We start from the raw sequence: 13,988 nt of genomic DNA on the forward strand, positions 1-13,988 counted from the left end.
CCATTCATCTGGAGTGGTGGCGGTGACTACGGTTACGAGGTTCAAATACTATTTCAAGGGTAAGTTGGGTCATTATTTAAGACAGTTTTTGAGCCGGGCTGGCAGGAGAAAGAGAATCAAGGAAGAAAGATGCTCCCCTCTTTAAAATGCACTATTTCTTGTATCCATACAAACAGACGGCCTTAGACTTCGTGGCGAGGGGAGTTCTTTCTATGACGAACTATATAAGTGAAATTTGATCACTAAAGCATGAAACAACTTTATATGCGCAACAAACACAATCATTGAATTTTGAGGGCCGGGATAGCCTGGTCGGTAGGGCGCTGGGCTTATATCCAAGAGGTCGTGGGTTCGATAAAAGATTTCCACAAAATAGGATGGTTTCAGTGATTGGAGTAATGTTTTTTCTATTTTCTAATTTTCTTCTGCTTGCTGCACTGTCAACTTGTTCATCCACAGGTTTCATCTTTCCAAGTAAAATATCGTTTAATGTCCCAGCAGTTTCGATCGATTTTTTGTGATAAAGACATTTCTCGTGTTCAGAAAATCGCTCTACAGCATTTTGCCAGTTGTCAAATTCTACATTGCACAGTTGGCCTAAAGGTTGCTTTCCAGAACCGACACCACTTGGGGCGAAAAGTACACAAAATTTGCAAAAAGCACCACCCTTAACCTCTGAATATGCAAGCCATTTCCAGCGATAAAGCCATTTGTACTGAAATTTCAATTTTCTTTTTCCTTTTTCTGGAAAAACAAATGCTGGATTGGGTTCCCAAACATTTTTAAGTATATCCAGTTTTTTATCCTCGCATGTATTATTTTCTGAAAAAAGTCCAACGCCATATGGGTGGTTGTAACACTTTGAGGGCCGCTTTCACATTCATCAGATTCTGTTACGCTAGAAACGTTTTCTTCAACGGAAGTATCACATTTCTGTTCAACAGAAAAACTTACATTGGTACCTTAGCTAAAATCTANTTATATTTATAATTGAATCCATTAAGATGTGAATTGAATATTCAACAATTTTTTTTCCTTTCAAAAGTCCTCTTTTTCTAAAAATGACTTAGGTTACTTACCCCTCTTCTTAACCCCATCACTCTGTAAGTACCCATTAATGTTAGAGGATAAGATAATACTGAAAAGAATCGATTCGTGTCACAAAACAGTTCTTTTAATGTAAAAGATATAAAATCACTCAAATGAGCCGAACAACCAGCTTAAAGAATCATTTAAATACTGTAATGTTAAAGAATAAAAAATTATACTTACCTACATTAAATAAATTTTTAAAAAAAACTAACTTTTTATAACAAAGTAAAATACAAAATACCCCTATAAAATTGTATCGCTTAAAATGAAATCTTTCTTCGAAGAATCGTTTCTTTAATTTATATTTTCTTTTCATTGATCAATTGAGTTTAGAACGAAAATTTAAGATAACAGCGATTGTGCAGCAATCGAAAAGTAACAGTAGGTCTACTAAAAATAATTGACAAGAATCGTTAAATCCATACAGAAAAGAGAAAGGGATTGAAATAATGCAGAACGAAACAATCTCTAAGTAGCAAAAGTCTCACTGAAAATAAGTTACAAGAAGCCCGACAATTACTCCCGACGAAGTAAAATGCAAAATGACTTTGAAATAAATCTTCAAAAATCGCAAAATACCAAAGAAAAAAATGGTCATAAAGAAACTATGCATTGCGTTCTATATTAGAAAGCTGATCCTCGCACAAAACCGGGAGTTCTGATACAATTCGCTCCTCGTCATTCAATATCACAGCGCAACAATTTCATTTTCTGTAGCTTTCGCTTCTTGGTTTTGAATAATCGATAACATGGAACTCCGCTTTGCTTTATTTTTACAGAAGTTTAAAAATTGATAACAGATTCTAGTGGAGAAAAATACGCTCTTTAATACTAAAAACATAAAAAGGAATACCTGTGCTTTACAGCTTTAATTTATTTTTATTTAAAAGGAAGAACTGAAACTGTTGAAGAAAGCTTTTCAGTTGTCGTTGCCATCTTTAAAATAACTGTATATCAATAGAGTTAACTTTGTAAATGGAAGGGAAAAAAAGGGGGGGTAATGCAATAGAAATTGTACTTTCCATAATACAAAGTTATTGTTTCGTCTCGACCTATAAATTCAATATTTTACTTTTGATAAAATAATGTTTAAAGATACAATTTTCATTGGCTAAAACTCAATTAAATTGTAAATCAGTGGTTTCCAACTGGCTTCCCGGATTTGATTTGCATTTTTAATTGTGGCCCCTGGCTGCATTTAAGTTGGAAACCTCTGTTGTAAATTATCCCCAAGGTAAATGATTAATTTAATAGTACTTTTTCGATAATTGTTTATCAACCAAACCTTTTATTTATTAACAACTAATGGTTAGCTTAATTGAAAAAATTGCTGTAATAATTATTTTACAGTCTGGGACTAAGTTGCATAACTGATTATAACTACGTGACACTATGTTTTCGCTGGCAGGCTTAAAGACCACCTATTCTGTATGAATTATTTGGTTTACTAAAGCCCGCAAATCAAATGTCTTAAGATTTGTCTAGGGGGAAAAACCGATTATTAATTTTATATTAGTATTAGTTTTGTTAGATAAAGTCTAGTTCGTTCACCAGGAGTTGACACTTGTTGCTCCATCATCTCCTCGGACGAAGAATTCATTTCAGAGCGGGAGTAAGAGGGAAAAACATCTTCACGCTTAAAATTGAGATAATCGTTAATGCACGCCAAACACTAACAGTGAATTCTTTTTAAGTCACTTACTTCACTTTATCATCTGACCTTTTGTTACTCTATCTAATTAAATGTATTTTAAATTTAAAAACGGCTGTGTGCCCAGCAAAATGTTTTAAAAAGGACAAACTATTCACTCAAAAGGGAGAAATATCATCAGATTTATGAAATATTTAATGTTATAAAAATGTACATAAAGATTGCGAAATAAATATTTTTGTCATACGATCGCCAAAATAACAACTTCTTTCAAGATTGTTCACATCCTTCTCTCAAAAATAGCGAAATAGCATCGTCGCGTACCACGTGATGAAGGCGGAGCCATGTCCCAACTCCTGGTGAACGAACTATCAAGACAAAAATGCTGTATAGAGAGGCGAAATATGTACCGAGGGGCTTCACAGAAGGTAAAGCTTGACTATCCTTACCCCTAAAAACGGTACACGAAATATCAATGTTCAAGAACATTGTCACTTTTTAAAGAAATATTACAAAAAAGTTCATATTTACCACGTCCAAAAAATTGTAGCAATCTCTAAACTGTCGCAAATAAAACTCTTCGAGATCAAAATCATCTCTGTCAATAGCAAGCGAAGATCTTCGTGCCAATAAACATTTCTCTATAATAGATTTTGAGGCACTGTTCAGTAGTAACAATCTAGTTGAAATTAGTGAAGCAGCATCAGACATTAAAGCTTCGATTTCTCTATTATGATCATCAGAATGCTTACCTTCCTCAAAAATTAGATTGGACACTATTGAATGCAGATAACAGATGGAATGCCGAATAGAGATTGTTCCATCATTTAAAATATTTCCCTCATAATGATCAAATAATCTAGCTTCAACCAATTTTAAAGCTCCTCGTGTATCTAAAATCCTAATAAGATTTAACTTATTTGCATTTCTAAAAAAGCATTCAACATCACTTATAAAATATTTTAAGTATTCTTTTGAACTCTGGATCTTGGGATTCAGGAAATTAACCGTATCAATACTAAAAAGAAGTGAAATGAGCTGCTGACGTGTCTCATTAGAGCTATTTCTAAGTGCTTTTAAGATCGTATCAATTAGAATATATTCAGGCTTATCTTTATGAATGACTTCTTTTAGCTCACAGATAATTGAATGAGCTTCTAACTCATCTTTGTTCAGGGAAAATTCTACGGGAGGGTGAAGAGAGATACAATTAGATTCTTGAGTGACTTCTTTAGCGTTTATGAGAATACCACAGAATTTTTGAGCTCTGTTGTTTTCCTTGATAACTTTTAAGGTCTTCTGAAACTTCTCCTTAAGTCGCATATCAGAAAAACATACCTATATAGAATAAAATTACTATTAAGACCTGGTAATACTTGTCAATGAAAAGTTTAATGATATTTTTTGCCCTGAATTATCCGAGGAAGATTTATTGCATTAAAATAGCTGTAAAATTTAAACCAAAGTTACACCTTCAGAAAAAGTTGAGATTTGTGTAACGTTATTTTAAGTCCATAAATGTTCATTTTTCGTTATTATGGTAATTAAATTATGAATTACGAGAATGAACTCTTTCTTTATGCGCAATTATATTTGAAAGTGCAATTATATTAACTCCATTTATAAAACGCCATTACAATGTAGAAAGCGCCGTTACATTGAAGAAAACACTATAACACTAAATAGAGCCGTTACTTCCTACATCAGAAAGCCTCCACACGGTTTCTTGCAAGCAGTCTGCGCAGAGTACTTAAAAAGCCAACCACTTGTGCGCATTAACCCAAATTCTATTTTAAAAATACTTGAGAGAAATTTATCATATATATCTTAGAACTGAATCTATAGTGGTTGACAAGTAAATAAAACAAACCAATTATATTCATAAATCATTGGCGTCGTCAGATAAAATTTATTGGGGGGACCATACTTCACGTTTCTTAAGAAAAATATCACCCTTGCCCTTATTAATTATATATATATATATATATATATATATAATAAGAATACAACTCTAATGAATGAATAAACTCTGCATCATAGAATCAAGAAACATCTTGATTCTATGATGCAGAGTGGTCCGTAATCAACTTCCTCATATATAATTTTAGAATCATCTTTAAGAATTAAGTTTAAAAAACTATGCCAATTTGGAATAGCAAACTACCATTTAAAAGCGGGAAAAAACGATAAGAAAATTGTAAGAATCACTATTAAGATAAACGGAATTGAAACTTTCAAACCAGTTAGATTGCCGAAATAAGTTTGAAGTGTCTCAAATAAGTGTCTTTCAATTCCTCTATGTTTTTTCGGCAACTGAACATAAATTTTTGGTCATGTTTTGATTTTCTTTTTTTTCCCCTGAAATATCAATTTGTGATCCTTTTTTTTTTACTTCATTTGTGACAAGAATTCTAGAAATTTATCGAAGGAGTTGTCTTTACGGAGCATCAAGTGTACAATTCTGTGAAAAAAATACTATTGAATGCACAGAAAATTACAAATCAAACAATCTATAATGAAATACAACATAAAATACTGTCTGAGTAAAAATTTTCAGACTAGAGCAAACGTTTGAGAAATCGAAAAATACAATTTAAATCCCTTTTATTTAATTCTTATTAAGTATATTATTAAGAGTATTATTAAGTATATTATATTATTAAGTATATTATTAGTTTCTTAATAAATTAAGTATATTATTAAGAAATAACGCTACAAACAAGATTTGCAATTATGTAAAATTATGTAGAAAAAATTTTTAAGATCAAAATTAGTATTTTAGCCTGAGTAAAAACTTAAAGGCTACCAGTAATTTTTAGAAATAAATATAATTAAAAAATACTATGGCTACTACGACGATTGAAAAACACTTCTATTTGCAAATTTGCCATGAATTCTTGCTATGTATTTTTTATTGCGTTTTTTAGAAGTTTTGGTGGCAAAGGTAAAGAGATTAACTGATCATGAAAAGAACCGATCGAAGCTTTTTCTTCAATAAATATTCGTGCTATTGCGATGATAATGATAGGTAGTTCAAGATCAAAGACAATAATATAAAACATATACCTAACTTTGTTAGAAACTAGTTTCTTCTATGAAAACTAGAATAGTAGAAGTAATTCGAAAAAAAAAAGACTCTTACACAGGCTTCTCAATTTTTATATTTTTTAAATATTATTTTTTTCATGTTGACTTCAATTGAAACCCTAATTTTGTGCCGTACCACTTTTTTCAGATAATTACAAAATTAGAAATCCTGTTTGTTGCGTTACCTCTTAACAATTTTAAAATTAATTATAAAATAATATTTAAATCCCTTTTATTTTTAAATTTTTTTTCACTGGTCTTTAAGTTTTTATTCAAATTATAATTATGCAAAAATTAAAATTATACAAAATTTGAATTTTATTCAAACATTAGGTTAGCACATTGATCTAACGGAAATTTCTTGGAAAGAGCAACAAATAATAATAAATAATTTTTTTTAATTATTTTAACTTTATTAATTGCTTTGGTACACGCTTGTGCATGTTGATTAACATCGATTTATTAATTATTTATTTTCCTATTTTCTACCCCATGCGCTGAACTGGTATTCGGCTTGTAAATGAATAAAAAATTTAAACTGGGGAGTTTTACCGGATGATGCAGATGTAACTGTGCAATGTGAAGGTGTGATTCAAAATGGGAATCAGTAGAATAAGCAGTAAATACAATTATTACATTAATATCAATTAAAAATTGAGTTGTGGTGAGTCATAAGTTTGTAATTTACTTCAGGCGAGGAAATATATTTGTCCTCAAAAACTGCCTTGAGAGCTGGGCTTGTTAGTCTAAAATAGCTAAATGTTTTTTTAATAAAAATACTATTTATTTCAATTATAGTAGCATACTAAAGATAAAAAAAAGAACAGAGTTCAGTAAGTTAAATTTTTGCTATATAGGCAGAAACTGCAGAATAGTGCATGATAACAACATTTCGACAAATAAATATTTTATTTATTGATAATTTCTATTTTTACTTTCCATTTTTTTATTAAATGATTATTTCTTCTTTTTCTAATGCATTTTTTATAAAAAAGCATTATTTAAAAACAAAATTTCATCAATTTTATTTTTAACTTTTGAACCTTTCATATTTTTGTATTCTGTGTTTGATTACTATATAATGTATGAAATACTGCAAATTTATTCTATGATTAAAAAATAAATTGTATCATAGAAACGACTAAAACTTTATAAATTGATAATACTTTAAACTTTTTTGATATTTTTAACTAATTAAAAGATTTAGCCCCTGAGAGACATTTGATTGATACATTATTTATTACAATACTATATATTAAATAATTAAAAAAATTAAAAATATGTAAAAATTAAAACATATAAAGTATTAAAAATATATGAAGTAATCATGTGTGACATATCATTTTTATGTATCACGTATGTTCCTTTTTCAAAAGTCTCAATTGAAAAATAAGCATAATTTCTTTAAATAATACATTGAGGTAAAAGTAAAGTTACTTAAATCCAATATGCACAGTGTCTTAAAAATATAGTTTTATTTTGAAAAGAACATTTTGTCTGTTAAAGTTTTTTATGAGAATGACATGAAATTTATAAATGCATAATATTATGCCATGTAATCCTACGTGATAAAACAATCATGAATGAGATAAATTTTGGGGGGCATATTTTAACATTTTAAATTGTAGTCGAATGTTTTTTAAAAAAAATGTAAGAAAAAAAAAGAAGAAAAAAAAAATTTGATAAATTCTAGAATATTAAAGCAGTTTTAAGTTTAGCCATTTTCTCATCTTGTTCCGGTTCAAAACGTTTTAAAAATCGAAATTGTTGTCTTTAGAAAGGAAAATAAAATTTTATTCAGTTAATTGACAGAACTATAGTATTCATATTTTGAAGAAATGGTAAATTATAATAATTGTGATGGGAAAAATTTTTATGCCCATTTTATTTAATGTATTTATCTCCTTGTTATTTTCAAGCAAAGAAACAGACAAGATGAGATATTTTTGGTTTTCTTGGATCGCATGATTTATTTTGGTAACCATAAAAACTTGATATAAATGTACACGAAAAAATAAAAAAGACAACACATAGAACTCTTATTTTCCTTCCTCTATCGGCAGTATTTATAGTTTCAGTATTAAAATTTTAAAAATTAATACTTTTAATTCAGAAAAAATATTTGTTGAAAATACCAAATTATGAAAATGTTGATTAGCACAAAATAATTACTTTAAAAATCCCATATTATTTTGATAAAACAAAATAAATAAAATTATATGAAGTAATCATTAAAACTCATACAATAAATTGAGTTTAACATTTTGTCCCATTCTTAAAAAAAATATTTTTATTAGTTTTTTTTTACCGTAATAAAATTATATGAATTTTTTTAGGAAACTTTTGCATTTAAAGTAATTCTTCATTGTTTTAATTAGTTTAAATGCAAGTTAGTGATAATTATTTATATTTGAACATAAATAATCAATGTTTATATAATTTTGTTTAATTAAAAATTTTTATTAATTTCATAAATGTCCTTATAAACATAAACGTGACATTAAATTTCTGAATGAAAACAAAGTTATAGAAAGGTCATTAAAATTCTAAGTTTCGATTTATAATTTCAAAAATTAAAAAGTTACATTGATTTTACAAATATAAATAAAAAGTAGCTCCGTGCGTTCAAAATAAATTCATGCGCAATGAACAGTAAAACCATGAAATGATGTACTGTATAAATAAATTTAATATACAAACTATAAAACAATTCTTGCAAACATATAATAATAAATGTATTAGTAAGTGATTTAATGCAAACATTTGCTTACCTCCCCAGAATTTATTTAATGACTTCTTATTATTCAACGATAAACATTATTAAAAAAACTTTAAATAAACTTTATTTAAAAAAATAACAACTAATAATTTAAGTTAAAACAATTAAAACAAAATATAAAAGTAAACAGAATTACTACTTATATTTATCAAAATTTCGAACTGACTGGAAATGTCTAGCTTAAATAATGATGGAATAACACTGTGAGCGCTTATACGTAAGAGAAGATTTAGAATGATTCTATTTCAGAGAAATTTTCTTAACAAAACCACCAAAAAAACCCCCCAAAAAATGGAAAATGTCTACAAGAATCTCCCCCTACTGAAATCCCCCCTAGAAATTCTAGATAATTGCCTGTTTGAGACAATTTATGAATAGGTAGGGGTCTGTTGATATTTGACATTTTAAAAAAGAGGACAAAAGAGCCCAGGGCCATAAATACGATAAAGATAAGTTAAAAATGCTAACCATTTTCCCGTATCCTAAACTAAGGCGGCTATTTTTGGGTATCAAATGACTATGTGTGTTATGTTGAGGGAGAATCGTCTTTATCAGTTAACAGTGAGAAGGAAAGGNATAAATGAAAAAAAAAAAATTTGACATATATTTGCTACCACTTTCTAATTTTTATTAGATTTCATATTAAATTGTTCTTTCTCTACTTGGTTTGCTTTCATAGTGGTCTGATCAGACTACCTACAAAAAACCTTGTGGAGGCTTTCAGTTATAGAAGGCGTTGATAGACCACCTTTACGTTGAATTCCATTTCTCATACATCGAGATGGGCCGGGAATTTTTTTCCCCTCCCTTTTATGTGCTTAAGTTAGGTCCATCTTGAGCAGATTCATTATCGTTACTAGGTTTACTAGTACAAAGATCCTAAATTACTTAACAGTAGAAATCTACTTACTCTGTTGTTCCAAAAATGCCATTTAGGGAGAATTTGCAGAATGGCCTGACGATACATCGTATATAATTTCAGATAAATTTTCCACACAACTTTTTCACTAAACCAAGTATACACTAGTTTTCTAAATAGAAAAAAGATTTATTAGTAAGCAAACACTATGTAGAAATTACAAGACTTTATAGCCTTACCTTATTAATTTGTAAAGTAAACTCTCGATCAACCAGATTATCCCGAATGATACGTAAAATTGCGGCAACTAAAATTTACGCCTACCTTGAATTACATTATGACAAATTATACTTGATGAATTGGCGCAGAAACAATTTAACTAATAATCTTTAAATGCATTTTAGACAAAGTATTTTTTCTCTGTTCCAATTAATCAAGAGAATTGTGTTAATAAAAGTGTAGGGAAGGCAAGGTTAGTCTGGTTGGTAAGGCACTGGACCTATGTCCAAGAGTTCGTCGGTTCGAACCCTGCCAGCCGAAGACTCCCCGTGCAGTAAATTGTGACCGTTGTACGTTAAATCTGTCGAGTCACAAAGTCCTCCATGTTCCCAAAACAAATTAAACCTCTGGGGGTACTGATCCAGGAGTTTCCTTGTCTTCTGGATTGATTCAAAATTACAAAGGCTACTGAGTTGAACATTAGTAGTCGTAAACACAAAATTGAGTCAGCTGTTCAACATTATTAAATCTAACATTATCATTAAAAAGCATTATTAAATCTTAAATTTTGTAAATTATTATATCATACTTAAATTGCGTTGCGTAAAAATAAATTTTATTTTAAGCTCTTGAGAAAAATACATTTTTGCTAAATTAAATTTTATGCAATTAACAATTACTTATCGTTTAAAAGTTAATTTACTAAAGTTAATTTGAATAAAATATCATTTGAGAACCAGATTCGGAGCATGTTAAGAAAAATAAAATTAGTAATCATAAATCATTTTAAGAATCAATATAAAATCATCAATGCTACAATTAAAATATACCCCGAGTTGGTTTTCAACACTACTTCTTTATGTTACATTAATCATTTACTTTTTCAAAGTAAAATCAGTAGGTAAATTAAGATACACATGATTATACAAAAGATATATAAGGCAAAAATAATTTAATAATACCTGGAGTGGAGTGAGTTAAAAAAATATGTGCACGTGGGGAAAAATGTGCACGTGGAGGGAAAAAAAAACTAAATAATTATCGTGTTACTTGTTAGATCAAATTTAGAAAAACATTATTATTCATTAAAATGTTGAATTACCTAGGCATTTATTAAAGAAGAATTTAAAAAAATAAATTAAAGTAATTTACATTTCGGCGGCCTCTAAAATCGGCGATGGATCCACCGCTCACGACCTGTTCACGTACAGCTCTCGCTTTGGACTGCTAGCAAAAAGAGGGCAGGCAGCCTACTACAAATTTTTGATTGGTCTAACACGTTGCTACATCATGCTTTAGTTGTCGAACGGGTTGCATGCGTCAGAGGGGGAGAAGTTTCTCTAAAATGTAAAAGTTAATTATCCACTCTAAGCAAAAATATTCTCTCACTCCATTACTAGAATAATACAAAAAGTTTATTCTTGATTACCACATATTATTTTAACTCTGCGAGGCATATATGGCCTGCCGATATAACATAAGAAAATTTATATCTGGCAATTAGATACTTACACTTCATGAAGATGATAACAGGTACCGAAACATGTGGTCTGAGACGTCATTGACAGCTAATTTATAAGCAAAATGGTGCGTTAAAATTTAGCTTCTTCACCTGTTAAGAATGTTAATTAACATGAAGTTAATTAAATAGAACGTCGTATTACACATCGAATTTGTTGAAATATATTTCTTTCTAGTTTACTTCTTTCACTCAACTTTGAGTTATTATATGTTTATCTATTGTATTGTAAGCATAATATATTGCATTGTTACTTTGATGCAAAATTATTCTGTTTATGTTGTACATGGCTTTGTGTCTGTTATTGTATTAAGTAAGAAATACGTAGAAAAAGAAATGAACTCTTTGTGAAAGGATATAGAATGTGTCACCTGAGAAAATCAATACTCGACGGCATGGCTTACTCGAAATAAAATGGAAAGGACAGTTGCAAACATAAGCAAATGCCTCATTTCATTGACCAAGCAGATTGAGACACCCACGATGCGTCACTTTCCGTGCGGTTATACCATTGAACTTAAACCAATACTTATTACGATTTTTCGCTAGTGATTCGCTCTAGTCTCACTTTCTCGATTATCACAATCGACTTATCTGCCTGCACAAGTAAAATCGAAAACCTACACTGGCATTAGACTTATCGTCAATGTTGGCAAGAACAGAAAAAAAATCCTCGTAAAACGGGGTAATAAACGCACACCAAACAGGTTTGGCACGGTAATTACCATGGTTTTTACCCTCTATATAAAAAAAAAATTCCCCCCTGTTTTCTAAAGGGAAACATTTTTCCCATCCTCAGAAATTTATTTTATTGTTTCTGCTATATCTGTAAACATTCTAAAAGCGTACATAAAAGTAGTACTAAAACAAGAATTCATAACGTAGTTCAAATATCTTTTATTAAACATTGCAGTATAATATATGATCATTTTAATAACTTAAGTTCTAAAATTTTTAGCAAGGATCAAAATTCGTATTCCTAATAGAACATATTTTGTCCTTTTTAACTTTTTTTTCTGCCATAGAGCCCTATTATTATTCCTTTATACTACTTAATATAAAAAGTATGACAAATAATAAGATACTGTTCAAAATGCTTATATTAGATTTAGAAAAAATATGTTTGTAAGAGGTTAAATATTACTAGCTTTTCGCTGTTGCAAAAAATTTTTTTGTATGTTTAAGTGACCAATATATACTAAGCGAACAATTTGTACGTGTTATGTTTAAGTAAGCAATGTGCTGTTATTCCCAGGGAAGGATTGCTAGGAAGTCTTTTTCTTTTTAATACCGCCAGATGGCGTTCTTTTCAAATTTGTATGTATTTGTTTGCTCTTTGTTAATAAACCTTTACTTTCTGTTTGAGTCTCGATCTCCACGGACTACAGTTGGTAGCAGAGCGTGGTTCTGAGAATTAGGGCGCAGTAAAAATTTTCACTAAGTTTCGTCGTGATTTACATCTTGAGATTCCACAATGAATAGGGATCTGCCGAGTATTCCACTGTGTAACAGTGACAACTTCTATCAGTGGTATATTAAAGTTAAGGCTTTGCTAACACTCAAGAAAAGTGTCCTTACTGAAGAGGCCCCCGTTGATCCAAAATGGCGGGACACTAAACAATGATGACGCTGTAGCGTACATTCAACTTTCTGAGGACCAAAGTCTTCAGTTCGCCAACAATGCAAAAATTCTATGGGAAAAAAATTCAAAGCACATTTACTAGTAAAACCGAAGATTGCAAAATCGATGCAAGTAACAAGGTAAAAAATCTTGAAATGAAAGAAAATGTTTCAGACTATATTGCAAGATCACGTGGATCACATCAAAACAAATACTCCCATAACTAAAGGTGAAGATGGATGTTTTAATCCTACTGGTGATTTAGATTATCAGGAAATCATCGGTGAACTTTCATATGTATCAAATAGAACCCGACCAGATATTGCTTTTGTAACTAGTTATTTATCACAATTTAATAAACGTCCCGAAAAAAGGCATTATGTCTTGGCTAAAAGAGTTTTGAAATATTTAAACTGTCCAAAAGATAGGGTCATGTTTTATAGTAAAGAATTAGCAAGTTGGGGCAGCGCAGAAGGAGGAAAATCTTTTTCAGGTTCTGTAATTATGATAGGTACTTTTCTTATAACATGGAAAAGTAGAAAACAAAGATGTGTTAAACTATCAACATGTGCAGCGGAGTTATTTGCTGCAGCTGACACAGCTCGAAAACTTACTTGGTTATTAAATATGTTAAATGAAATGAACTATAAAAATGTATTAATGCTCCTGTTACTATATTTTCTGATAGCTAAGCTGCTATTGACTGGTTGAATAATGGTAAATCTTCTTACAAAACCAGGCATGTAAATCTTAAATTTCCTTTTGTGCGAGATACTCGTATGATTAAAGATAAAATATTAAAAACTGTTTATAACAATACTAATGATAATATTTCGTATTTTTTAACTAAAGCTGTAACTTTTGAGAAGTTAATTTTCTCTTTGGAAAAAATAAGTTTAATTTGAAATTTTAATTAAGAGAATTAATATTTTTTATGTATATTGTTATTTGTATTTAAAAGTAAAATCCTTCTCTCAGGGGGAGATTGTTGTCCATCCCAAGAGAGAATTGCTATAAAGTTTTTTTCTTTTTAATACCGCCAGATGGCGTTCTTTTTAAATTTGTATGTATTTGTCTTCTCTTTGTTAATAAACCTTTACTTTCTGTCTGAATCTCGATCTCCACGGACTACACAATGTACAGTCCGCAAAAAAAAAAAGA

At 29.8% G+C, this 13,988-nt stretch overlaps 1 protein-coding gene across 5 annotated transcripts; it reads right to left on the minus strand.

The window, feature by feature from the left end:
- Positions 1 to 1,041: 1,041 nt before the first annotated feature.
- Positions 1,042 to 11,303, minus strand: LOC107441831 (uncharacterized). 5 transcript variants are annotated; one of them, XM_043056863.2, is made up of 4 exons: positions 11,200 to 11,303; positions 9,520 to 9,640; positions 3,275 to 4,081; positions 1,042 to 1,138 (listed from the first exon to the last, which is right to left on the minus strand). In XM_043056863.2, exons 1-4 carry the CDS (start codon positions 11,247 to 11,249, stop codon positions 1,121 to 1,123), a joined length of 996 nt encoding a protein of 331 aa, XP_042912797.1. In that variant the 5' UTR covers positions 11,250 to 11,303; the 3' UTR covers positions 1,042 to 1,120. The 5 variants fall into 5 exon arrangements, 4 of the variants coding, with proteins under 4 accessions (XP_042912797.1, XP_042912801.2, XP_042912796.1 ...); XM_043056867.2 differs by lacking the exon at positions 11,200 to 11,303 and adding an exon at positions 10,650 to 11,048 and having other exon boundaries at positions 1,045 to 1,138; XM_043056862.2 differs by lacking the exon at positions 1,042 to 1,138 and having other exon boundaries at positions 1,999 to 4,081.
- Between the last annotated feature and the right edge of the window lie 2,685 nt (positions 11,304 to 13,988).

The sequence above is a fragment of the Parasteatoda tepidariorum genome, unplaced genomic scaffold (assembly GCF_043381705.1).
Source record: "Parasteatoda tepidariorum isolate YZ-2023 unplaced genomic scaffold, CAS_Ptep_4.0 HiC_scaffold_1263, whole genome shotgun sequence".
Classification (NCBI taxonomy): Eukaryota; Metazoa; Arthropoda; class Arachnida; order Araneae; family Theridiidae; genus Parasteatoda; species Parasteatoda tepidariorum.